General features: G+C 37.1%; 2 protein-coding genes across 2 annotated transcripts; both read left to right on the forward strand.

The window, feature by feature from the left end:
- The first annotated feature begins 1183 nt into the window (after positions 1–1183).
- LOC106097985 (alpha-N-acetylgalactosaminide alpha-2,6-sialyltransferase 1-like) lies at positions 1184–11998 on the forward strand. Its single transcript, XM_019362205.1, has 9 exons — positions 1184–1188; positions 1938–2163; positions 2452–2614; positions 3606–3768; positions 8286–8424; positions 8514–8617; positions 9046–9129; positions 9520–9619; positions 11780–11998. The coding sequence occupies exons 1-9, from the start codon at positions 1184–1186 to the stop codon at positions 11981–11983; spliced, it is 1188 nt and encodes a 395-aa protein (XP_019217750.1). The 3' UTR covers positions 11984–11998.
- A 6408-nt stretch (positions 11999–18406) lies between these two features.
- Positions 18407–26120, forward strand: LOC100691443 (alpha-N-acetylgalactosaminide alpha-2,6-sialyltransferase 1-like). Its single transcript, XM_025909958.1, has 6 exons — positions 18407–18591; positions 22409–22547; positions 22637–22740; positions 23168–23251; positions 23642–23741; positions 25902–26120. The coding sequence occupies exons 1-6, from the start codon at positions 18407–18409 to the stop codon at positions 26103–26105; spliced, it is 816 nt and encodes a 271-aa protein (XP_025765743.1). The 3' UTR covers positions 26106–26120.
- Positions 26121–26589: the final 469 nt, after the last annotated feature.

Here is a 26589-nt window from a genome sequence, read left to right on the forward strand (position 1 = left end):
ACAGGTGAAAATAGAGCAACTAGCCTTTGACTTTATTTATTTTCTGCTGTGTTTTACTTGCATCTATTTGAAAGAGTGAGTGTAAACACAAAAAAATATTTTATTTTATGTGCTGGAATGTGCAGAAAATAGGTTTAAATGTTAAACAAATTTCTTCCAGTCAGAGAATGTTGCATATAATGTAATTTTTGCTTGATGCAAAAGTTAAAAGATTAAAACAAATAAAACAAGTTTTAAAAAGAGACTTTTCCATTTGATTACATTTTGTATGATAGATTATGCAGAAAAAGTAGAATTGGGCTGAAAGATCTATCGCTTTATCACCTATTCAGGTTGTAAATCGTGTTTTTAAAAAGTAACTAAGTAATTAATTACTTTTGAAAATAAGTAATCAGTAAAGTAACGGGATTACTTTTGGGGGGAAGTAATCAGTAATTAGTTACTGATTACTTTTTTCAAGTAACTTGACCAACACTGATTGGGAGTAAGAAGTCCTACAAGGTTTGTGAGTCATGTCTTCTTAACATGTTTAAGAAGACATGAAATATTAACTGCAGCCCCATAAAGAACATAAATGACTTCAATACAATACCTAATAGATGCATTTAAAATTAAATGACTAACAAAATTGATCAATTGTTTTTAGCTTTACTAACTCAGTGTAATATGTTTATTTTTAATTAAATATGCCTCTTTAATGAAAAAACACATCCACATTATGGAAAGACAGATGCAACAATACATTGCCTGACATTCAACCCAGATCATTGTTTACTTAAAACCTTAGATAAAAATTCTTAATACAAAGCAGCTACTGAAGTAACTCTGGACACAAAGCCTGTAAATCTACCAGAGCTCACAATAGAAACTGTTGTAAGTTGGAACTCTTTCTCCCAGGCTCAGCCACTAAAACTGTTCTTAGGGTTTCCTCACATGTTAAATGTCACATCTGACTTTCATCTTGGGATATAGCTCACTTGTAGAGCAATTTGACTGCAGATCAAAAGATTCCTGGTTCCAATCTGGGAACTCGATCATTTCTTACATAATTTCCGCAGTGATTAATAAAGTATTCTAATTCAATGTACTCATTTTTCTCTTTGTGGATGCAAGAGAAAATTGCTTTTCTTTAGTGCTGATCCGCGTTAACTCACTAACGGAAATTTGCCACGTTAATGCGCTTATGGCGTTGACGTCATTTTAACAAGATTAATGCTGTCAGCACTACTTTCTTTTATATATTGTTTTTTATTTATGGAGCCTACTTAACAGATTCAAGCTGAGCACATTCATTAGAATTAGAATTTAGTTTTGAATAACATTTGTATTCTCATGTACTACTAATAATTTATTATTATATTTTTAGCAAAGACTGGACTAGACTGGATCAATTCTCGCACTGAGCAGGTTAATATATGAATGAATCCTAAAACAAATTAAAGAAATGCTTTTTATTTTAGTTTTAAAATATATTGCAGATATAAGTGATATAAACCCTGAGTTATGTTTGTTTCTGAAGTTGGTTGTGTAATAAAACACATTGCTGTTAATATCTGTGTGTGTGGCTTTGTGTGTCTGAATACATTTGATTGCTTATCTATCTGCAAACTGTGGTGTAGCCCAGCCCATTCACATCAGTTAGAACGTGTCAGATTTAGAAGGAAGTGCATACATACATGTGTGTTTAATTGAACAACAAGCCTTCACTCGACAGCAATGGCATCCCAAATCTCCAGGATATTTTTATTGCTCCTTGTAATAACAGTTAATTTGGTGGTTTTCATTCTATCCCAGGAATCTTTATCAAAACGGTAATTTTTTTTTATTCATAAAAACAGACATTAAAAAAGGAATTATGTATTAATTTGCTCATTCTGAACTTTTCTTTTTCCTCCCTTATGTCCCGTTGCCATTGATGCTTTTCTGACTAATTTCAGATTCAGTTGGACAATTTTCTCTGGAAAACATGAACTCAGATTGGAAAACTTTTCGTTTCATATTAACCTCTGGGGACAGAAAGAAAAAACAGATGTGCCACCTTCTGTGTCTACCACAGCTGTGGCTGAGACTCCAATACCTCTCCTCTACAGAGGAAATTTCACAAAGCTTCCTCAGTGGGATTTTGATGATGTCTATAACCAGGATGCCCCACCTAGACCAACAGTAAGCTTGCTAAGACACAATATGACAGAAACAATACAAATGTAGTAATTAAGCTGATGGCTGTGGGCTGGTAACACTGAAGTGTGCTCAGCCATGCAGTCAGTCTGTTGCCTCTGCTGTAACTGTCCTGTATTTTCACTTTCACCGGCTTTCTTAATGGTTTCATTCCTTTAATTAAATTATTCTTCAAATTTCTGTGAGTGTTGTGTTTGTTTTTTCCTCGGTGTATAAAGCTTTCACGAAATCATTTTAACCGATTTCATGATTTAATATTTCTGTGATTATCAGACATGTGCCCCATCACTGCGAAACTCTCAGGATGAGAACTTCAAGAAGGCTTTTCTTCCCAACATACGTTTGTTTCTGCACAAGGACAACATTAACATGAGCGAGTGGAATCGCCTTTCACATTTTAACAATCCTTTTGGGTTTATGGAGTTCAAATATGATGGTAGGTGTTTGTGAAACTGAATCCAGATTAAATATCAGTATAAGTGTGAGGCTGATCAGCAAAAAATAATAAAAAAATATTTCTTCCAATTTCTCACTCCCAGTATCATGAAAAAAAGACAAAGACACACAACCAAATTTTTTTAGTGGTGAAAATGTTTTATGGCACCTTTAAGCAGTGTTTTCTGCATCATACGCAGTTTTCCGTCGTAAAAATACACTAATCGAAGTACCACAGAGGCAGAGGTTGAAGTAGGTTAAAGCTCACAAATTAGTAATTAAATATTGAGTTAAAGAAAGTGAAAGTTTGAACTTGTAATGAGAGACATGACATTATTCATACAGCACTAAATTACTCACTTGTCACTTCATTAGGTACACCTCTTCAACTGCTCTTTAATGCAAATATCTAGTAATTCACTCACAGGTTACAACTCAATGCATTAAGACTTGTGCACATGTTAAAATAATCATTTTCTTCTGTAAATGAAATTTTGCTATCAATAAGTGAAAGATTGTGTTATTAACTTAAATGTGTGTGTGCGTGCGTGCGTGTGTATAATTTAGTAAGCCTCAGATCAACCCATCAAAATCAAAATTTTAAGAAAATTACCCAATACTTTGTGTTACAGATGGAAAAATAAATAAATTGCAAAATAAAAATAGAAAATACAAAAATGTAAAAAAGTATCTATAAGTGCATCTTTGAAGGTATAAGACATTGAAACTTGAAGTTGAAGCACTGGGAGACGATACTGTGCCGCTCCAGTCTGCTAAGAAAGGGAAACTGAGGCTATAAATCACACAGACTTAACAAAACTAGACAACATTGTAAAAACACTGCCAAATGGTGAAAAGTCCCATTTGCCTTCTCAAACTAACAGTTGTTCAGGATTTATCAGTTTCATCAGCTCAGTTAGACTCCTAATTGTAAATAAATGCAGATTTACCAGCTCAAGTATATGTACTCATGTGTTTCTGTTCATTTGCAGATGTGATGGCTTCAGTGAAGCTGATTCCAAAGCCAAAAGAGCCACTGCTCCTCCCGAAACCAGGTGGTGATGGCTGTGTTCACTGTGCTGTGGTGGGTACTGCAGGAATTCTGAATGGCTCAAAAGTGGGTGCAGAGATCGATGCTCATGATTACGTTTTTCGGTACGTAAGAGCTACAAAACTTACCTGTTGTTAATGGTTGTTAATGTTCTCTGAACTGAAGGGTGTTTTAATGATCAAATATTCTTATCTCATTACCGTTTGATGCAGAGCACAGCAATCACTTAGGTTTGATGTAATCTCTAGGGATATCTAACTTTTAAAAATACCACATAAATAAATAATACACCTTTAGGATCAAGTTAAATAAAGTTGTTGAAAGTATCACACAGAGTGTGTTTTTCTACTTTGGATCAGCATAACATACACTGTCCAGGGACTTTGTTTCCTGTGTGGTTATAACTAATTAAACCTAAAAACACAACATCTGTCGAGATGTCAAGGCGTGTGTATGCTGGAATAATTGGTGGCAGGGTTGAGCTCATCCAGTTTTAACAGATCTATAGTGATCTGACAAACACTTTTAGGATTTCTTATTTGAAATTCACACTGGAAAAATATACAATATCTAAACCTGACTCAATCTGAAAAAGTAACTGCCCCCTCAAGTAACTCTTGACAGCAAGAATTGCAATCACATGTTTGTGGCAACAGGAATTTTGCCCCACTCTCCTTTGCAGAATTGTTTTAATTCAATCACACTGGAGAGTTTTCGCCCTTCAAGGTTGTTTAAGGTCATGTCAAAGCAGTCCAGATTCTGTCTAGGCAACTCAACAAACCTGTTTTTTTAGTTATTCGTGAGTGGACTTGCTGCATAACCCAAGTGCTTGAGTTTCAGGGCACAAACTTTTGGCTGGTCATGCTCCTTTAAGAGTTTCTGGATGCCATTTTGATCATAATGAATTCCAGTCTAGTCCAGAAATAAAAAATGCATGTACTAGTTTTTCAGGATCACTCTAAGACAGGATGTCTCTGATTTTAGAGATACTGTGCAAATGGAAGAAATCAATCCTACATATTTGTTTAATACGAAGGAGATATTCTGGTGAAAACAAGTCCTCAATTCCTCACAGTGTTACTGGAAGCCAAGGTAATCCCATCCAGAGTAAGCATCTGGTTAGATACCATATTTCTAAGATTTTTATGGCTGAGTACAATAACCTTAGTTTCATCTGAAATTAGAAGCAGAAAATTAGAGGTCATCCAGATCTTTATATGTTTAAAATATTCCTGCAGTTTAACTAACCTGTGTGTGTTATCTGGCTTCATGGATAGATAAAATTTGGTATTATCTGTTAGGCAGTGAAAATGTATACTATGCACTCTCATAATACTCCCTAAGGGAAGCATGTATAATGTAAGACCAATTCTAGTCTCCTGGTTATAGCACAGAACGCTGTGGAACTATTATGTAGATATGATTCAAACCGCTGCAGCACAGTACCTTTAATATCTACAGCATGCTCTAATCTCCGTATTAAAATAGAGTGTCAAATGCTGCACTGCGGTCTAGCAGGTCAAGCACAGTCCACTGTCAGAGGCCATAAAGATAACATTAGTAACCTTCACTAAAGCTGTTTCTGTGTTGTGATGAGCTCTGAAACCTGACTGAAACTCTTCAAATAAGCCATTCCTCTGCAGATGATCTCTTAGCTGTTTGACAACAAAAAAATGGAGTTTAGGGATTGGCCAATAATTAGCTAAGACAGCTCGGTCAAGTGACTTTTTAAGTCATGGTTTAATTATTAATTACCACCAGCTTGAAGGCATGTGGTTCATAGTCCATTAATAGAGAGAGGTTGATCATATTTAAGATTGAAGCATTATTAATGGTAGGACTTCTTTGAGCAGTCTTGTAGGATGGGGTCAAAAAAAATGAATTTTTACACCCTTTTCCATTAGTACCTACTCACATCGACTTGCTACAGTTTCCAAGATTTTCCATTAGTACATAGTTCCTGGTACCAGGTACTTGTTTTGTACCTGTTTGCCTGGGGTTCCAAGTGATCCAAGCATGCACTAAGTCGTCAGACTGCATGCAATCGTTTGGCTGGTCAGTAGCATCCCTCGATGAGTCAAAAGAGCGCCTCGTTCATAAAAATTAAATCCGCTATTTTTGAAACCCGGCAACAAGGGATGTTCAGTTTTTATGCCATATGTCAGACGACATATGACACTCACACAAGTGTGATTAAAGTGGTGGGTGGGTCTTTTATATTTTATCTGAGCTGAGCACTAAAGCAGATAAAAAGTTAGAAAATCAGAAACTCTGAGTTTTTTCTGAGTTTTGAGTTTTCCACTCTGAAAAGCAATGTATACCTCAGGGCTGTTGCAATACTAAATTAACACTTGCATGTCCCCTATTCAATAACTTTGGCGATATCCAATCTGTGCAATGAATAATGACTCAATCACACACACACAGCATATGTGTGTATATATATGTGTGTGTATATATACACATATATATATATACACACCATATGTGTGTATATATATATATGTGTTATATATGTGTGTGTGTGTGTGTGTGTGTGTGTGTGTATATATATATATATCTATACACACACACATATATATACACACACCATATGTGTGTATATATATGTGTGTGTGTGTGTGTGTGTGTATATATGTATACATATATATATATATATATATATATATATATATATATATATATATATATATCATCCGTAGTGCTGCAAGATGCTAGCAGGCAAGGCATACATGGCATACATGGAACGCCATAACCAAGTGGCCGGCATAGTGTACAGGAACATCTGTGCCGAGTATAACCTGGAAGTCCCAAGGTCAAAATGGGAGATGCCCCCAAGGGTGATGGAGAATGACCGAGCTAAGATCCTGTGGGACTTCCAGATGCAGACGGACAAAATGGTGGTGGCTAACCAACCGGACATAGTGGTGGTAGACAAACAGAAGAAGACGGCTGTAGTGATCGATGTAGCGGTTCCGAATGACAGCAATATCAGGAAGAAGGAACACGAGAAGCTGGAGAAATACCAAGGGCTCAGAGAAGAGCTCGAGAGGATGTGGAGGGTGAAGGTAACGGTGGTCCCCGTGGTAATCGGAGCACTAGGTGCGGTGACTCCCAAGCTAGGCGAGTGGCTCCAGCAGATCCCGGGAACAACATCGGAGATCTCTGTCCAGAAGAGCGCAGTCCTGGGAACAGCTAAGATACTGCGCAGGACCCTCAAGCTCCCAGGCCTCTGGTAGAGGACCCGAGCTTGAAGGATAAACCGCCCGTAGGGGCGTGCTGGGTGTTTTATATATATATATATATATATATGTATACATATATATATATATGTATATATATATATATATATATGCATACTTCATGCACTGACTAACATACATTACTGGGCAAGAAAAACATCATCCATTGTAGAGTCAATATCCCCTTCTGTATGCTCGGTACACACAGCTGTCCATCTTTCCATAAGATGAACACCACTGTAAGGTTGCAGTTCATACAAGTCACTGGATGCATGACTGACAAAGAGGAAAAGAGGAAGAGGAAACACTTAAATACGTGAACCAGGATGAACCAGGATATTGCCTAAATGTCAGTGCACCGCACCCACATTTAGGCGACACCCAACTCGTAAATTTTAATATCATGTATTAAAAATATAAAAGTAATGTCGTAGTCATGTTTACCTTTAATTATCACCTTGGAAGAGAAGAGAAGAGAAGAGAAGAGAAGAGAAGAGAAGAGAAGAGAAGAGAAATTTCATGCTGATAGGAATGATCCTCTCCATATATTATGAAATGCTACTTGTGATTGTGATTGTCATTAAATTGACTAACCACAAGATACGGCTTCATTAATGCTTGCAAAACAGTGAATAAAAATAAAAATAAAAACAGTAATAAAGAAGGATTGGGATAAACTGATGAGACAGAGACAGACTGGACATGAGGGGAGACATGGATAAACAAATCAAGTACTATAAATAACAAACTCCAGGGCACTACAGATTAACATATTCAATAACTAGAATGTAAATCATCTTATACTTTCAAAGCAACAAATAACAAGTCTAGAACCACAATTTAAAATACTGAGCCAAGAGTTTAATAATGATGGAAGTTTGTTTCAGCCACTGAGAAAAGGGAAAAAAGTGCCATCTATGGCAAATGTATTACTATCTTAAATTTTTCAGCTAAGTAGGTACATTTTGATTCACTAACATAAAATGAATGTTATATTTAGGGGTCAGTGTTAATGTTAGTGTTGGTCTGAGACTTACTAACTCGAGATGCTGAGAAAATAACTCAAGCCTACTCAAGTTCATGTAGAGAGCGGGTTTCCAGTAGTGCAATTCCTTGGAATTGTTAAGAACTAAAATCAGCTCATTTTAGTTTGTGTGTCAGAACAGCAAAATAGTGGTGCAATCTGCAGCTGGACATTAGGTTTTTTTTTATTGCACAATAAAGGAAATACTTGCACAAAGGCTGCTATATGACAGAAACTAAGGAAAAGCACGATAAGAAGAAAGGTATATCACACTGCCTTCAATTTGAATGCTGTTGCTTGAACTAGTGACTAATTTTTGAAGAGATCAACTGTCTGAATTGTGTTTGTTTGGCAGGATGAACGGTGCCGTTACCAAAGGTTTTGAGGAAGATGTAGGAAATAGAACATCAGTGTATGTTCACACAGCGCACTCCATCACCGCATCACCTTATTTTTGGGGGAAGTATGGATACAAATCTGCCCCTCATGATGAGGTAGTAAAACTTAGAAGACTACACTGTGATGTTGTTTATGTTGTCCACAAACTAAAGATTATTTTGCTCCATAATTTTTCTCTTGGCAGGGAATAAAATATGTGATGATTCCTGAGGGCATGAGAGATTTCCAATGGCTCGAGGGTCTCCTTAAAGGACAGCAGGTCTCTGGTGGTCAATACAACAAGAAATGGTGATTATCAACTGCATTTAAATGAGTAGTTATGTAATAGCTATATTTTTCTCCTGCTTTGACAAATCTCAACTTTTGTAATTAGTCTGTAGTGTCATTAGACAACTTTTTAAGAGCAGCCTTCTCAGCTCAGAGGTGAGAGTGGAGAAGAACTAGAAAAAAATTTCCAGCTGTGGTTTTGTCTAACTGTCTAAAATCCATAGCCTTCCTCATGGCTCCTACATGTCACTTCTGAGTGCACCCACAAGTGAGAACACACAGGTGCCTCGTTGTTAGCAGATGCAAACTACAAATACACTCTGAAAACACCTAAAACCATTTGATTTGCTATCCACTTTTCCTTTTACAATTTAATGGCCAATTGTATTGGCTTTAATTTAAAAAACTATAAATTATCCCTCCTGTCTTTTGTGTTTTAACCTCACCAGGCCAAGGGACTACTATTCAGGGCAGTACAATGAGAGCCGATTCTACGTTCTACACCAGGACTTCCTCCGATATGTGAGGAACAGGTCAGACTCCTGTGACCATCCTGTCCAGACTATTTGTGGTTTAAAATCATTTAACACAGTGCATTACAAAACAGAATTAAATAGTCTTAATTTGTTTTTATGTCTGCCTATTTTCAGTGATATCAACTTTAATAGCAGGAAATTAACTAGGTATAATTCACAATTCTTCTCTCTTTTTTGCCATCTTTTTCAAGTATCCAATATCTGATGACAGCATAAAATTCTGTATTCGGTGTGCCACCCCAAAATTTTTAGTGGCTCCCATATGCCCCCCCAGCCTTTCATGAAGCTGTTTTAGCTAAATGGTCAATGTTCAGGTTTTAGATACATTATTTTAATCTGTTTTGGTTTGGTTTGTTTTCTTTTAAAGCTTTGTTTTTTCATCCACAGGTTCCTAAAGTCACCTAATCTGAATAATAAATTCTGGGCAATGGTCAGACCAACCAATGGAGCATTCACTCTCTTCCTGGCTTTGCATACTTGTGACACAGTGAGTTAATATTACCTTTACATTTCTGTGTGAGAGGTCTTGGTTTCCAAACATACACATTAAAAAACACATAATACAGAGACTGACTGTGTAAACAGAAGAAAACCTCAAAGCAGCTCTCTCATGAAAAGAAACTATTCAACACACCTTTTCTGCAAACTGGATAAAATATGAATGTTACAGTCTGGAAATATTTCTGTACAAATGCTACTCTGTTTGCGTTGTAGAAAGCTTTGCATTGTTCACTTTGCTTTACAATCTAATACACCAATGTCTGTAAAGTAAATCTTAACAAAAGCTCTTTAACAGATCATTTTAAAATTATTAATATAATTAATGTCCATGTTTTTATCAAATATTTCTTACTATACAGGCATTCACAGAGCAAGAGAATTGCATATATGGCACAACATCAGTAAATCATCAATGATATGTAGGATCAAATTGAAAATTGCATCCTGAATTCAACATTCTTCGCCCCATAGGGGACTCTAGAAATTGTGTCCATAAAATTAATGACACTATCATGATATGAAGTTTTAACATATGAAGATACAACAGAAAATTATTTGGACTGTGTAAGATCTTACAATTACATTGTAGAATCATCTTTAGCAGCAGTAACTTAAAGTTTCTCAAATTGTTGTTGAGAAATTTTGTCCCACTCATCTTTTGCGAGCATTTCTTTATGCACAGCTCTCTTGAGATCTCATCACAGTACTTCAATCAGGTTCAGGTCTGGACGTTGACCGGCCCATTGCAACACCTTGAATTTTAAGCCATTCTGTTGTACATTTGCTGCTATTATCCTGTTGCTGATCAAAATACAGCCAAGCTTTAAGTGTTGGACAGATGACATCACATTTGACCGTTAATTACTTTGCTATACAGTGGAATTCGTGTTCAACTAAATGATTAAAAATCTCCACTCTTGGCTTTTCTGCCCAAAAGTACAGTGTTTCTGAAGTCTTGTGGGTTGTTCATTTGCAATTGTAAATTAAACTGTGCTGCTATGTTCTTTTTAGAGAGAAGAAGCAACCATCAGTGCTATCAATAACTTTTATTAATTATTATTTTATTAATTATTATTATGACCTATTGTTGTTGTTGTTGTTGTTGGAACTGTATTAAAACCGACATTATAATTTTTGGTAAGCAAGACTCTGTTAGTCTCATAAGAAATGACTTGGGCCCACTATCAGCTAATGTACACCCCCATATAAAAAATCTTGGTTTCATTTTCGATTCTACCCTCAAGCTGGACAAACAAATACATTCAGCTGTTTGTGGCATTTTTTTCCAGCTCTGGATCATTTCTAAACTCAAAAATATCCTGTCATCTAAAGATCTGGAAACAGTTATCCATGCCTTCATATCATCAGGTCTTGAGTACTGTAACTCTGTTTCTATTTAGGCATCTGTCACTCAAGCCTGTCCCGCCTGCAACTTGTTCAAAATGATGGGTACCAGAAAGAGAGAAAGTATTATGCCGATACTCGTATCTTTACATTGGCTGCCAGTTAAATATAGAATTGATTTCAAGGTTTTATTATTTGTTTTTAAAGCTCTCCATGGTCTGGCCCCCGGTTACATTTCATATCTCCTTATCCTGCACCTACCCAGTCAAACTCTGTGCTCCTCCAGTCAGATGCTTTTACTGGTTCCACGCTCCCAGTTAAAATCCAGAGGTGACGGTGCTTTCTCCATTGCCACCCCGAGACTCTGGAACAATCTTCTCTCTTTTATAAAATCCTCTTCCTCCTTGGAAATCTTCAAATCAAATTTGAAGATCTACCTATTTTCCAAGGCCTTCAGATCTCTTTTACACCACTTTTATTCTGTTTTAGCTAATCTGGTCTTTTATCTCATTGGTTGTTGTATGCATGTGCATACGTATACACACATTTTATGTTCACGTATGTGTGCTTGTGTGTGAATGTGTATACTTTTGTATATGTATGTGCATTTTGCATGTAATTATATATATTTTTACAAACATATATATGGATGTCTTACAGTGTTTTTATAATGTTTTTCATCTTTTTCATCCCTCTGTTCAGCACTTTGGCTTGACTTGACTTGACTTAATGTATTCTGCAAACTATCTCTTAAAAAGTGCTATACTAAAAGAAAGTTTTTTCTCTCTTTCTGTATCCTCAGGTGGATGCATATGGGTTCATGACTGATGACTATATGAAATACTCCAACTACTATGTTCAGAAGTACATTAAAACTAAAGTAATTTTCTATTCCAACCATGACTACAATTTGGAGAAGAATACATGGAAAGACCTTCACAACAGAAAAATAATAAAGCTGTATCAAAGAACGGAGCCAGAATCAGGGACTGACAAGCCAAAGTAACACTGAGTCCACCCGTAAGGATAAAACCTACACCACTGATGATATTCAAGAGCCATGTCAGGCAGCACGGTAATGCAGTGGTTGGCACTGCAAGAAGGTCCTGTGTTCACATCCACTGTATAACTGGAGCCTTTCTTTGTGGAGTTTGCATGTTCTCCCTGTGTCTGCGTGGGTTCTCTCCGGGTACTAAATCCAAAAACATGCAATTAGTAGGGTTAGATTAATTTGGTATTTTAAATGACCAATAGGTGTGGGTATAAATGGTTGACTGCTGTTCTGTGTGAGCTCTGTCGTAGGACTCTCTGTTAGCCCTGTGACAGACTGGCAACGTGTCCAGGGTGTACCCTACCTCTTGCCCTAACACAGCTGGGATAGGCGACCCTGACTTTGATAAGTGGAAGAGGATGGATAGATGGAAGACATTTATCACCAGTAGTACAACAGTAAACCCTGTTACTAGAATTAGTTTGGACAGTCAGGCCTTTAGAATTAAGTCTTCATTACTTGGGAATAATTCATATATTATTTATTTTTTTAGGGTTTTTTTTTCTCATGAATGGTTAGATTGTTTTCTTTGAATGGGACACCATATAACTTTGTTAAAAAAATCTGATTCTGATTCTGACAGATTAGCTTTGTGGTTCTTGATACAGCCCTTAGTCCCCTAGACAAACGCAACAGGTCCGGATGCTCTACGTGGACTTCAGCTCCACGTAACACCATCATTTGAAATAAACTGGTGGACAAACTTCATGCACTGACTGAGATATGTTACTGGGTACTTAAGTTTCTTACCGACTGCCCTCAACCTATCAGACTGGGCAAGTAAACATTCTCCATTGTCGAGTCAATACCCCCTTTTGTATGCTCTGTACACACAACTATCAATTTTTCCATTACATGAACCTCACTGTTAAGTTTGCAGATCATACAAGTCATTGGACACATAACTAACAAAGAGGATTCTTACAGGTTAAAAGTTCATACTTAACCTGTGAAAATGATAACATAGTCTTAAACACTTAAATACATGAACCAGGATATTGCCTTAATGTCAGTGCACTTACCACACCCACATTTAGGCAACACCCATCGCAAATTTAAATATCATGTAATGAAAATATATTTGTAACTTCTTAATCATATTTATCCCTTAACAACCTTTGATTATCCCCTTGGAAGAGAAGAGAAATTTCATCCTGATTGGAATGGTCTTTTCCAGATATCAGTGCCTCTATCCAAAACGAAAGAGTGGTCACTGAATGAGTTGATGCTTATTATAATATGATCCTAATGAAATGCTACTGCCTTCAGAGTCATCTGATCTCAACTCATCTAAACACCATTTGAATGGAGATTTGGAAAACATAATGAAAACACCAAATGAGGAAATATCTTTAGATTGACGCTCCATCCCTCGAGTGTATGAGCTTAACCATGGAATCACTTAAACCTAGTTTATGCTCACCATTTTCATTCTTATGAACTGTGCTATCACTCTTAGTGTGATTTCAGCTTGTTGTCCACCCACTGATTATTTTTTTTTTATCATGGCATGACTGTATGATTGTGTTGGTCTTTATCAACATTTCAATGATCTGTTAGTACAGGAGCTCACAGATTCCTCTCAGAGAGAGATGTTGCGACAATTTTCTTTGCTTTCAACTTCTTCTACTCTTTTACTCATGCTAATGTGTAGCGTTCTTCCTAAATATTCATTTTATTTATGGAACTGATTTCAAAATGACTAAGCACATTGAAGAAGAGATTTCAGCTAATGACATTATAGTGACTCAAGAAAAAATGAATTTCTGTTACAGGTTTCCTCTCTTTGAAAAGGAGCCTGTTTAAAACCAAGAAGAGGGTTAGACTGAGACAAAAAAAATCACCCCTGGCAACCCCAGTCATCTCATAAACTATTCAGGAATCTATTATAAGTCATTAAATATTAGACAGTCTGAACTGAAACAAAGTCACATTGATGCTGGTAATGTAGTTTTTATTGAAACAATTTTCTAAAAGATATGACATTCAATGTCTTTGTGTTTATAACTTTTGCCTTTTAGAAGTTCACAATTATTCCTGCTGTTCCCTCCTTTCTCTTAGTTGTAGCAGCAGTATAAGATTTGCAGTAAAAATGTTGATGCCTATAGCTCACATATGCTGGTCCAAATCAGTTGATGAGTTTGTAGCCTTATAGGTTTCTATTGTGGTTTCTTTTCTCTCTAAACAAATTTCTGCAAAGCCAAAATTCATGACTGCAAACCATGTGAGGATGTTCATTCTACCTACATATGTCTAGGATGGGAGCAACAACAAAAGAAAACAGGAAGAAAGTGCCATGTTCTGGCCTAGTGGATAAAATGGAGAATTTACATTCATTTGACAACTATTGCTAGCCTGCACTGACTATTTGTGTATTCTGCACATACGTCATTTTTTATTAGCCATTTCCTTTGTTCCTGGGTTTCAAAAATGCTGGTTTTGATTTTCACTCTCATGGCTCATGAAGTGACACCACTGACCAGCCAATCGGTGGCATGCAGTCTGATGACTTCACATTTTGGTACCTGGTCAGATCACTTGCAACCCCGGCCGAGCAGGTACTATTTTAGTAGCTTGTGCCAGGTGCTATGATGTAATGAAAAACCCTTAAAATTGTGGCAAGTCGGACTGAGTGGGTAATAATGAAAAAGGGGCTAATTCATTTCCATGAACTACCTGCATACCATTGCCACATGAGGCCTAGCATTGTTGTGGTCGAGCAGGAACCCCAGATCCACTGCATCAGTGTAGGGATCTGATAATGTGTCCAAGGAGTTCATCCCAGTCAGGGTATGACCCATCCCCAAACCACTCGTGGTGAATGATGTTACAGGCAGTATGTTGTTCTCTTAAGCTTCTCCAGACCCTATCACATCTGTCACAGCGTGAACCTCCCTTCATTTGTGAAAAGCAAAGGGCAGCAGTGGTGGATTCGGGTATTCTATGGCAAATGCCAGTTGGACTCCACAGTGCCGGAAGTGGGGATTGGGCCCACGAGAGGATGTCGGTCCCTCAAGCCACCCTCATAAAGCATGTTTCTGATTGTTTGGTCAAAGACAGTCACACCAGTGGCCTACTGGCATTCATTTTGTAGGGCTCTGAGTGTGCTTATACTGTTTCCGCTTACAGACTGGAGCAGATACAGGTCCTACTGATGGGTTAATAACTTTCTACGGCCCTGTCCAGCTCTCAAAGAGTCAATCGTCAGTGGCCTCCACCTGTAAAACCATTCCTGTTTTGAGTGTTGTGTGTTTTAGTTATTTGAGTATATTATTGAACTAAATTGTGTAAATAAAGTCTTTGAAAGTAATCCAACGTGTCCAGGATTGTTTGTATCTTTCACCTCTCAGTATTTCTTTTGTTCTTTTCTTCCCAGGGTGCAACATGAGCAACTGGCTGCAATCTTCCAGCTACAGAAAGAGAACAAGGAGACTTTTGGGGAGGTGTCAGAGGGAGACATAGAGGAGCAGCTCCAACTCTACTCCATCTGAGACCCCTGTTGTGTCATAGATGCTCACTATGACCGTTTATTTTTAAAAACGACTAAAAAACTTCTCCAGTACACCAAAGGAACTTTTTTGCAGTATTCAACGTGGCTGGACAGTGCTCTCCCAATTTTCTGATTTATTGTGTTTTACTGCTTTGTTTTTGTTGTTCTGACCACCTGTCATCCACATGAAGGGAAAACCAAACTAGACTGGATCAATTCTCACACTGAGCAGGTTAATATATTGTAATGACCTGGCTGGGGTTGTTAGCCAGGTGCATTCTGGGTATTGTGTTGTCTGAGTTTTCTATCGTCCTGCTAGTTCCTATGTGTTGATTCGCATGTTGTGTTAGTGTTATGTAATGTAAGCCACAGTGGAGTTGATGTGTATTCTGTGGAGCGGGTTGAATTGGCATGGTTGTCTGACACCGCGACTCTATGTGGTGGGAGCGAGATAGGGGTTCAGTGTCAGCCGCATTACAGTGGTTGTTAAAAAAAGAAAAAATGATAAATAAATGACTGGTGTGAACCAGTACTGCCTCCCGCTGGATCATTTGGAGATTATAAGCCTGCTGTTGAGACACTTGGGGTTGTGCGGTGTATGGGACACGAGCGCTCTCCGTTTGTGGCGGAAGATCAGCGATAGCTGCTAGCGGCCCGCTAGCCTTTTTAGCTAGTGAGCAGTTTAGCAAGTTCACCTCTACTAATCTGCGGTCGCCACAATATGAATGAATCCTAAAACAAATTAAAGAAATGCTTTTTATTTTAGTTTTAAAATATATTGCCGATATAAGTGATATAAACCCTGAGTTATGTTTGTTTCTGAAGTTGGTTGTGTAATAAAACACATTGCTGTTAATATCTGTGTGTGTGGCTTTGTGTGTCGGAATACATTTGATTGCTTATCTGTCTGCAAACTGTGGTGTAGCCCAGCCCATTCACATCAGTGAGAACGTGTCAGATTTAGAAGGAAGTGCATACATACATGTGTGTTTAATTGAACAACAAGCCTTCACTCGACAGCAATGGCATCCCAAATCTCCAGGATATTTTTATTGCTCCTTGTAATGACAGTTAGTTTGGTGGTTTTCATTCTATCCCAGGAATCTTTATCAAAATGGTAATTTTTTATTTATTCATAACAACAGACATTAAAAAAGGAATTATGTATTAATTTGCTAATTCTGAACTTTTCTTTTTCCTCCCTTATGTCCCGTTGCCATTGATGCTTTTCTGACTAATTTCAGATTCAGTTGGACAATTTTCTCTGGAAAACATGAACTCAGATTGGAAAACTTTTCGTTTCATATTAACCTCTGGGGACAGAAAGAAAAAACAGCTGTGCCACCGTCTGTGTCTACCACAGCTGTGGCTGAGACTCCAATACCTCTCCTCTACAGAGGAAATTTCACAAAGCTTCCTCAGTGGGATTTTGATGATGTCTATAACCAGGATGCCCCACCTAGACCAACAGTAAGCATGCTAAGACACAATATGACAGAGACAGTACAAATGTAGTAATTAAGCTGATGGCTGTGGGCTGGTAACACTGAAGTGTGCTCAGCCATGCAGTCAGTCTGTTGCCTCTGCTGTAACTGTCCTGTATTTTCACTTTCACTGGCTTTCTTAATGGTTTCATTCCTTTAATTAAATTATTCTTCAAATTTCTGTGAGTGTTGTGTTTGTTTTTTCCTCGGTGTATAAAGCTTTCACGAAATCATTTTAACCGATTTCATGATTTAATATTTCTGTGATTATCAGACATGTGCCCAATCACTGCGAAACTCTCAGGATGAGAACTTCAAGAAGGCTTTTCTTCCCAACATACGTTTGTTTCTGCACAAGGACAACATTAACATGAGCGAGTGGAATCGCCTTTCACATTTTAACAATCCTTTTGGGTTTATGGAGTTCAAATATGATGGTAGGTGTTTGTGAAACTGAATCCAGATTAAATATCAGTATAAGTGTGAGGCTGATCAGCAAAAAATAATAAAAAAATTTCTTCCAATTTCTCACTCCCAGTATCACGAAAAAAAGAGAAAGACACACAACCAAATTTTTTTAGTGGTGAAAATGTTTTATGGCACCTTTAAGCAGTGTTTTCTGCATCATACGCAGTTTTCCGTCGTAAAAATACACTAATCGAAGTACCACAGAGGCAAAAGTTGAAGTAGGTCAAAGCTCACAAATTAGTAATTAAATATTGAGTTAAAGAAAGTGAAAGTTTGAACTTGTAATGAGAGACATGACATTATTCATACAGCACTAAATTACTCACTTGTCACTTCATTAGGCACACCTCTTCAACTGCTCTTTAATGCAAATATCTAGTAATTCACTCACAGGTTACAACTCAATGCATTAAGACTTGTGCACATGTTAAAATAATCATTTTCTTCTGTAAATGAAATTTTGCCATCAATAAGTGAAAGATTGTGTTATTAACTTAAATGTGTGTGTGCGTGCGTGCGTGTGTATAATTTAGTAAGCCTCAGATCAACCCATCAAAATCAAAATTTTAAGAAAATTACCCAATACTTTGTGTTACAGATGGAAAAATAAATAAATTGCAAAATAAAAATAAAAAATACAAAAATGTAAAAAAGTATCTATAAGTGCATCTTTGAAGGCATCAGACATTGAAACTTGAAGTTGAAGCACTGGGAGACGATACTGTGCCGCTCCAGTCTGCTAAGAAAGGGAAACTGAGGCTATAAATCACACAGACTTAACAAAACTGGACAACATTGTAAAAACATTGCCAAATGGTGAAAAGTCCCATTTGCCTTCTCAAACTAACAGTTGTTCAGGATTTATCAGTTTCATCAGCTCAGTTAGACTCCTAATTGTAAATAAATGCAGATTCACCAGCTCAAGTATATGTACTCATGTGTTTCTATTCATTTGCAGATGTGATGGCTTCAGTGAAGCTGATTCCAAAGCCAAAAGAGCCACTGCTCCTCCCGAAACCAGGTGGTGATGGCTGTGTTCACTGTGCTGTGATGGGTACTGCAGGAATTCTGAATGGCTCAAAAGTGGGTGCAGAGATCGATGCTCATGATTACGTTTTTCGGTACGTAAGAGCTACAAAACTTACCTGTTGTTAATGATTGTTAATGTTCTCTGAACTGAAGGGTGTTTCAATGATCAAATATTCTTATCTCATTGCTGTTTGATGCAGAGCACAGCAATCACTTGTTTGATGTAATCTCTAGGGATATCTAACATTTAAAAATACCACATAAATAAATAATACACCTTTAGGATCAAGTTAAATAAAGTTGTTGAAAGTATCACACAGAGTGTGTTTTTCTACTTTGGATCAGCATAACATACACTCTCCAGGGACTTTGTTTCCTGTGTGGTTATAACTAATTAAACCTAAAAACACATCTGTCGAGATGTCAAGGCGTGTGTATGCTGGGATAATTGGTGGCAGGGTTGAGCTCATCCAGTTTTAACAGATCTATAGTGATCTGAAAAAACATTTAGGATTTCTTATTTGAAATTCACACTGGAAAAATATACAATATCTAAACCTGACTCAATCTGAAAAAGTAACTGCCCCCTCAAGTAACTCTTGACAGCAAGAATTGCAATCACATGTTTGTGGCAACAGGAATTTTGCCCCACTCTCCTTTGCAGAATTGTTTTAATTCAGTCACACTGGAGAGTTTTCACCCTTCAAGGTTGTTTAAGGTCATGTCAAAGCAGTCCAGATTCTGTCTAGGCAACTCAACAAACCTGTTTTTTTAGTTATTCATGGGTGGACTTGCTGCATAACCCAAGTGCTTGAGTTTCAGGGCACAAACTTTTGGCTGGTCATGCTCCTTTAAGAGTTTCTGGATGCCATTTTGATCATAATGAATTCCAGTCTAGTCCAGAAATAAAAAATGCATGTACTAGTCCTACATATTTGTTTAATACGAAGGAGATATTCTGGTGAAAACAAGTCCTCAATTCCTCACAGTGTTACTGGAAGCCAAGGTAATCCCATCCAGAGTAAGCATCTGGTTAGATACCATATTTCTAAGATTTTTATGGCTGAGTACAATAACCTCAGTTTCATCTGAAATTAGAAGCAGAAAATTAGAGGTCATCCAGATCTTTATATGTTTAAAATATTCCTGCAGTTTAACTAACCTTTGTCTGTTATCTGGCTTCATGGATAGATAAAATTTGGTATTATCTGTTAGGCAGTGAAAATGTATACTATGCACTCTCATAATACTCCCTAAGGGAAGCATGTATAATGTAAGACCAATTCTAGTCTCCTGGTTATAGCACAGAACGCTGTGGAACTATTATGTAGATATGATTCAAACCGCTGCAGCACAGTACCTTTAATATCTACAGCATGCTCTAATCTCTGTATTAAAATAGAGTGTCAAATGCTGCACTGCGGTCTAGCAGGTCAAGCACAGTCCACTGTCAGAGGCCATAAAGATAACATTAGTAACCTTCACTAAAGCTGTTTCTGTGTTGTGATGAGCTCTGAAACCTGACTGAAACTCTTCAAATAAGCCATTCCTCTGCAGATGATCTCTTAGCTGTTTGACAACAAAAAAATGGAGTTTAGGGATTGGCCAATAATTAGCTAAGACAGCTCGGTCAAGTGACTTTTTAAGTCATGGTTTAATTATTAATTACCACCAGCTTGAAGGCATGTGGTTCATAGTCCATTAATAGAGAGAGGTTGATCATATTTAAGATTGAAGCATTATTAATGGTAGGACTTCTTTGAGCAGTCTTGTAGGATGGGGTCAAAAAAAATGAATTTTTACACCCTTTTCCATTAGTACCTACTCACATCGATTTGCTACAGTTTCCAAAATTTTCCATTAGTACATAGTTCCTGGTACCAGGTACTTGTTTTGTACCTGTTTGCCTGGGGTTCCAAGTGATCCAAGCATGCACTAAGTCGTCAGACTGCATGCAATCGTTTGGCTGGTCAGTAGCATCCCTCGATGAGTCAAAAGAGCGCCTCGTTCATAAAAATTAAATCCGCTATTTTTGAAACCCGGCAACAAGGGATGTTCAGTTTTTATGCCATATGTCAGACGACATATGACACTCACACAAGTGTGATTAAAGTGGTGGGTGGGTCTTTTATATTTTATCTGAGCTGAGCACTAAAGCAGATAAAAAGTTAGAAAATCAGAAACTCTGAGTTTTTTCTGAGTTTTGAGTTTTCCACTCTGAAAAGCAATGTATACCTCAGGGCTGTTGCAATACTAAATTAACACTTGTATGTCCCCTATTCAATAACTTTGGCGATATCCAATCTGTGCAATGAATAATGACTCAATCACACACACACAGCATATGTGTGTATATATATGTGTGTGTATATATACACATATATATATATATATACACACACCATATGTGTGTATATATATATGTGTTATATATGTGTGTGTGTGTGTGTGTGTGTGTGTGTGTGTGTGTGTGTGTGTATATATATATATATATATATCTATACACACACACATATATATACACACACCATATGTGTGTATATATGTGTGTGTGTGTGTGTGTGTGTGTGTGTGTGTATATATATATATATATATATCTATATATATATATATACATATATATATATATATATGCATACTTCATGCACTGACTAACATACATTACTGGGCAAGAAAAACATCATCCATTGTAGAGTCAATATCCCCTTCTGTATGCTCGGTACACACAGCTGTCCATCTTTCCATAAGATGAACACCACTGTAAGGTTGCAGTTCATACAAGTCACTGGATGCATGACTGACAAAGAGGAAAAGAGGAAGAGGAAACACTTAAATACGTGAACCAGGATGAACCAGGATATTGCCTAAATGTCAGTGCACCGCACCCACATTTAGGCGACACCCAACTCGTAAATTTTAATATCATGTATTAAAAATATAAAAGTAATGTCGTAGTCATGTTTACCTTTAATTATCACCTTGGAAGAGAAGAGAAGAGAAGAGAAGAGAAGAGAAGAGAAGAGAAGAGAAGAGAAGAGAAGAGAAATTTCATGCTGATAGGAATGATCCTCTCCATATATTATGAAATGCTACTTGTGATTGTGATTGTCATTAAATTGACTAACCACAAGATACGGCTTCATTAATGCTTGCAAAACAGTGAATAAAAATAAAAATAAAAACAGTAATAAAGAAGGATTGGGATAAACTGATGAGACAGAGACAGACTGGACATGAGGGGAGACATGGATAAACAAATCAAGTACTATAAATAACAAACTCCAGGGCACTACAGATTAACATATTCAATAACTAGAATGTAAATCATCTTATACTTTCAAAGCAACAAATAACAAGTCTAGAACCACAATTTAAAATACTGAGCCAAGAGTTTAATAATGATGGAAGTTTGTTTCAGCCACTGAGAAAAGGGAAAAAAGTGCCATCTATGGCAAATGTATTACTATCTTAAATTTTTCAGCTAAGTAGGTACATTTTGATTCACTAACATAAAATGAATGTTATATTTAGGGGTCAGTGTTAATGTTAGTGTTGGTCTGAGACTTACTAACTCGAGATGCTGAGAAAATAACTCAAGCCTACTCAAGTTCATGTAGAGAGCGGGTTTCCAGTAGTGTAATTCCTTGGAATTGTTAAGAACTAAAATCAGCTCATTTTAGTTTGTGTGTCAGAACAGCAAAATAGTGGTGCAATCTGCAGCTGGACATTAGGTTTTTTTTATTGCACAATAAAGGAAATACTTGCACAAAGGCTGCTATATGACAGAAACTAAGGAAAAGCACGATAAGAAGAAAGGTATATCACACTGCCTTCAATTTGAATGCTGTTGCTTGAACTAGTGACTAATTTTTGAAGAGATCAACTGTCTGAATTGTGTTTGTTTGGCAGGATGAACGGTGCCGTTACCAAAGGTTTTGAGGAAGATGTAGGAAATAGAACATCGGTGTATGTTCACACAGCGCACTCCATCACCGCATCACCTTATTTTTGGGGGAAGTATGGATACAAATCTGCCCCTCATGATGAGGTAGTAAAACTTAGAAGACTACACTGTGATGTTGTTTATGTTGTCCACAAACTAAAGATTATTTTGCTCCATAATTTTTCTCTTGGCAGGGAATAAAATATGTGATGATTCCTGAGGGCATGAGAGATTTCCAATGGCTCGAGGGTCTCCTTAAAGGACAGCAGGTCTCTGGTGGTCAATACAACAAGAAATGGTGATTATCAACTGCATTTAAATGAGTAGTTATGTAATAGCTATATTTTTCTCCTGCTTTGACAAATCTCAACTTTTGTAATTAGTCTGTAGTGTCATTAGACAACTTTTTAAGAGCAGCCTTCTCAGCTCAGAGGTGAGAGTGGAGAAGAACTAGAAAAAAATTTCCAGCTGTGGTTTTGTCTAACTGTCTAAAATCCATAGCCTTCCTCATGGCTCCTACATGTCACTTCTGAGTGCACCCACAAGTGAGAACACACAGGTGCCTCGTTGTTAGCAGATGCAAACTACAAATACACTCTGAAAACACCTAAAACCATTTGATTTGCTATCCACTTTTCCTTTTACAATTTAATGGCCAATTGTATTGGCTTTAATTTAAAAACTATAAATTATCCCTCCTGTCTTTTGTGTTTTAACCTCACCAGGCCAAGGGACTACTATTCAGGGCAGTACAATGAGAGCCGATTCTACGTTCTACACCAGGACTTCCTCCGATATGTGAGGAACAGGTCAGACTCCTGTGACCATCCTGTTCAGACTATTTGTGGTTTAAAATCATTTAACACAGTGCATTACAAAACAGAATTAAATAGTCTTAATTTGTTTTTATGTCTGCCTATTTTCAGTGATATCAACTTTAATAGCAGGAAATTAACTAGGTATAATTCACAATTCTTCTCTCTTTTTTGCCATCTTTTTCAAGTATCCAATATCTGATGACAGCATAAAATTCTGTATTCGGTGTGCCACCCCAAAATTTTTAGTGGCTCCCATATGCCCCCCCAGCCTTTCATGAAGCTGTTTTAGCTAAATGGTCAATGTTCAGGTTTTAGATACATTATTTTAATCTGTTTTGGTTTGGTTTGTTTTCTTTTAAAGCTTTGTTTTTTCATCCACAGGTTCCTAAAGTCACCTAATCTGAATAATAAATTCTGGGCAATGGTCAGACCAACCAATGGAGCATTCACTCTCTTCCTGGCTTTGCATACTTGTGACACAGTGAGTTAATATTACCTTTACATTTCTGTGTGAGAGGTCTTGGTTTCCAAACATACACATTAAAAAACACATAATACAGAGACTGACTGTGTAAACAGAAGAAAACCTCAAAGCAGCTCTCTCATGAAAAGAAACTATTCAACACACCTTTTCTGCAAACTGGATAAAATATGAATGTTACAGTCTGGAAATATTTCTGTACAAATGCTACTCTGTTTGCGTTGTAGAAAGCTTTGCATTGTTCACTTTGCTTTACAGTCTAATACACCAATGTCTGTAAAGTAAATCTTAACAAAAGCTCTTTAACAGATCATTTTAAAATTATTAATATAATTAATGTCCATGTTTTTATCAAATATTTCTTACTATACAGGCATTCACAGAGCAAGAGAATTGCACATATGGCACAACATCAGTAAATCATCAATGATATGTAGGATCAAATTGAAAATTGCATCCTGAATTCAACATTCTTCGCCCCATAGGGGACTCTAGAAATTGTGTCCATAAAATTAATGACACTATCATGATATGAAGTTTTAACATATGAAGATACAACAGAAAATTATTTGGACTGTGTAAGATCTTACAATTACATTGTAGAATCATCTTTAGCAGCAGTAACTTAAAGTTTCTCAAATTGTTGTTGAGAAATTTTGTCCCACTCATCTTTTGCGAGCATTTCTTTATGCACAGCTCTCTTGAGATCTCATCACAGTACTTCAATCAGGTTCAGGTCTGGACGTTGACCGGCCCATTGCAACACCTTGAATTTTAAGCCATTCTGTTGTACATTTGCTGCTATTATCCTGTTGCTGATCAAAATACAGCCAAGCTTTAAGTGTTGGACAGATGACATCACATTTGACCGTTAATTACTTTGCTATACAGTGGAATTCGTGTTCAACTAAATGATTAAAAATCTCCACTCTTGGCTTTTCTGCCCAAAAGTACAGTGTTTCTGAAGTCTTGTGGGTTGTTCATTTGCAATTGTAAATTAAACTGTGCTGCTATGTTCTTTTTAGAGAGAAGAAGCAACCATCAGTGCTATCAATAACTTTTATTAATTATTATTTTATTAATTATTATTATGACCTATTGTTGTTGTTGTTGTTGTTGGAACTGTATTAAAACCGACATTATAATTTTTGGTAAGCAAGACTCTGTTAGTCTCATAAGAAATGACTTGGGCCCACTATCAGCTAATGTACACCCCCATATAAAAAATCTTGGTTTCATTTTCGATTCTACCCTCAAGCTGGACAAACAAATACATTCAGCTGTTTGTGGCATTTTTTTCCAGCTCTGGATCATTTCTAAACTCAAAAATATCCTGTCATCTAAAGATCTGGAAACAGTTATCCATGCCTTCATATCATCAGGTCTTGAGTACTGTAACTCTGTTTCTATTTAGGCATCTGTCACTCAAGCCTGTCCCGCCTGCAACTTGTTCAAAATGACGGGTACCAGAAAGAGAGAAAGTATTATGCCGATACTCGTATCTTTACATTGGCTGCCAGTTAAATATAGAATTGATTTCAAGGTTTTATTATTTGTTTTTAAAGCTCTCCATGGTCTGGCCCCCGGTTACATTTCATATCTCCTTATCCTGCACCTACCCAGTCAAACTCTGTGCTCCTCCAGTCAGATGCTTTTACTGGTTCCACGCTCCCAGTTAAAATCCAGAGGTGACGGTGCTTTCTCCATTGCCACCCCGAGACTCTGGAACAATCTTCTCTCTTTTATAAAATCCTCTTCCTCCTTGGAAATCTTCAAATCAAATTTGAAGATCTACCTATTTTCCAAGGCCTTCAGATCTCTTTTACACCACTTTTATTCTGTTTTAGCTAATCTGGTCTTTTATCTCATTGGTTGTTGTATGCATGTGCATACGTATACACACATTTTATGTTCACGTATGTGTGCTTGTGTGTGAATGTGTATACTTTTGTATATGTATGTGCATTTTGCATGTAATTATATATATTTTTACAAACATATATATGGATGTCTTACAGTGTTTTTATAATGTTTTTCATCTTTTTCATCCCTCTGTTCAGCACTTTGGCTTGACTTGACTTGACTTAATGTATTCTGCAAACTATCTCTTAAAAAGTGCTATACTAAAAGAAAGTTTTTTCTCTCTTTCTGTATCCTCAGGTGGATGCATATGGGTTCATGACTGATGACTATATGAAATACTCCAACTACTATGTTCAGAAGTACATTAAAACTAAAGTAATTTTCTATTCCAACCATGACTACAATTTGGAGAAGAATACATGGAAAGACCTTCACAACAGAAAAATAATAAAGCTGTATCAAAGAACGGAGCCAGAATCAGGGACTGACAAGCCAAAGTAACACTGAGTCCACCCGTAAGGATAAAACCTACACCACTGATGATATTCAAGAGCCATGTCAGGCAGCACGGTAATGCAGTGGTTGGCACTGCAAGAAGGTCCTGTGTTCACATCCACTGTATAACTGGAGCCTTTCTTTGTGGAGTTTGCATGTTCTCCCTGTGTCTGCGTGGGTTCTCTCCGGGTACTAAATCCAAAAACATGCAATTAGTAGGGTTAGATTAATTTGGTATTTTAAATGACCAATAGGTGTGGGTATAAATGGTTGACTGCTGTTCTGTGTGAGCTCTGTCGTAGGACTCTCTGTTAGCCCTGTGACAGACTGGCAACGTGTCCAGGGTGTACCCTACCTCTTGCCCTAACACAGCTGGGATAGGCGACCCTGACTTTGATAAGTGGAAGAGGATGGATAGATGGAAGACATTTATCACCAGTAGTACAACAGTAAACCCTGTTACTAGAATTAGTTTGGACAGTCAGGCCTT

This window comes from Oreochromis niloticus, linkage group LG8 (assembly GCF_001858045.2).
Source record: "Oreochromis niloticus isolate F11D_XX linkage group LG8, O_niloticus_UMD_NMBU, whole genome shotgun sequence".
Classification (NCBI taxonomy): Eukaryota; Metazoa; Chordata; class Actinopteri; order Cichliformes; family Cichlidae; genus Oreochromis; species Oreochromis niloticus.

Excerpts from the sequence above, each read along its gene's own strand:
- LOC100691443 (XM_025909958.1), top strand. The coding sequence starts at position 18,407 with ATGTGTTTCTATTCATTTGCAGATGTGATGGCTTCAGTGAAGCTGATT. Across the intron at positions 22,741-23,167 it reads GGTCAATACAACAAGAAATG|GCCAAGGGACTACTATTCAG; the intron begins GTGATTATCAAC and ends TAACCTCACCAG. Across the intron at positions 23,742-25,901 it reads CTTTGCATACTTGTGACACA|GTGGATGCATATGGGTTCAT; the intron begins GTGAGTTAATAT and ends CTGTATCCTCAG.
- LOC106097985 (XM_019362205.1), top strand. Across the intron at positions 8,425-8,513 it reads AATCTGCCCCTCATGATGAG|GGAATAAAATATGTGATGAT; the intron begins GTAGTAAAACTT and ends TTCTCTTGGCAG. Across the intron at positions 9,130-9,519 it reads CTCCGATATGTGAGGAACAG|GTTCCTAAAGTCACCTAATC; the intron begins GTCAGACTCCTG and ends TTTCATCCACAG.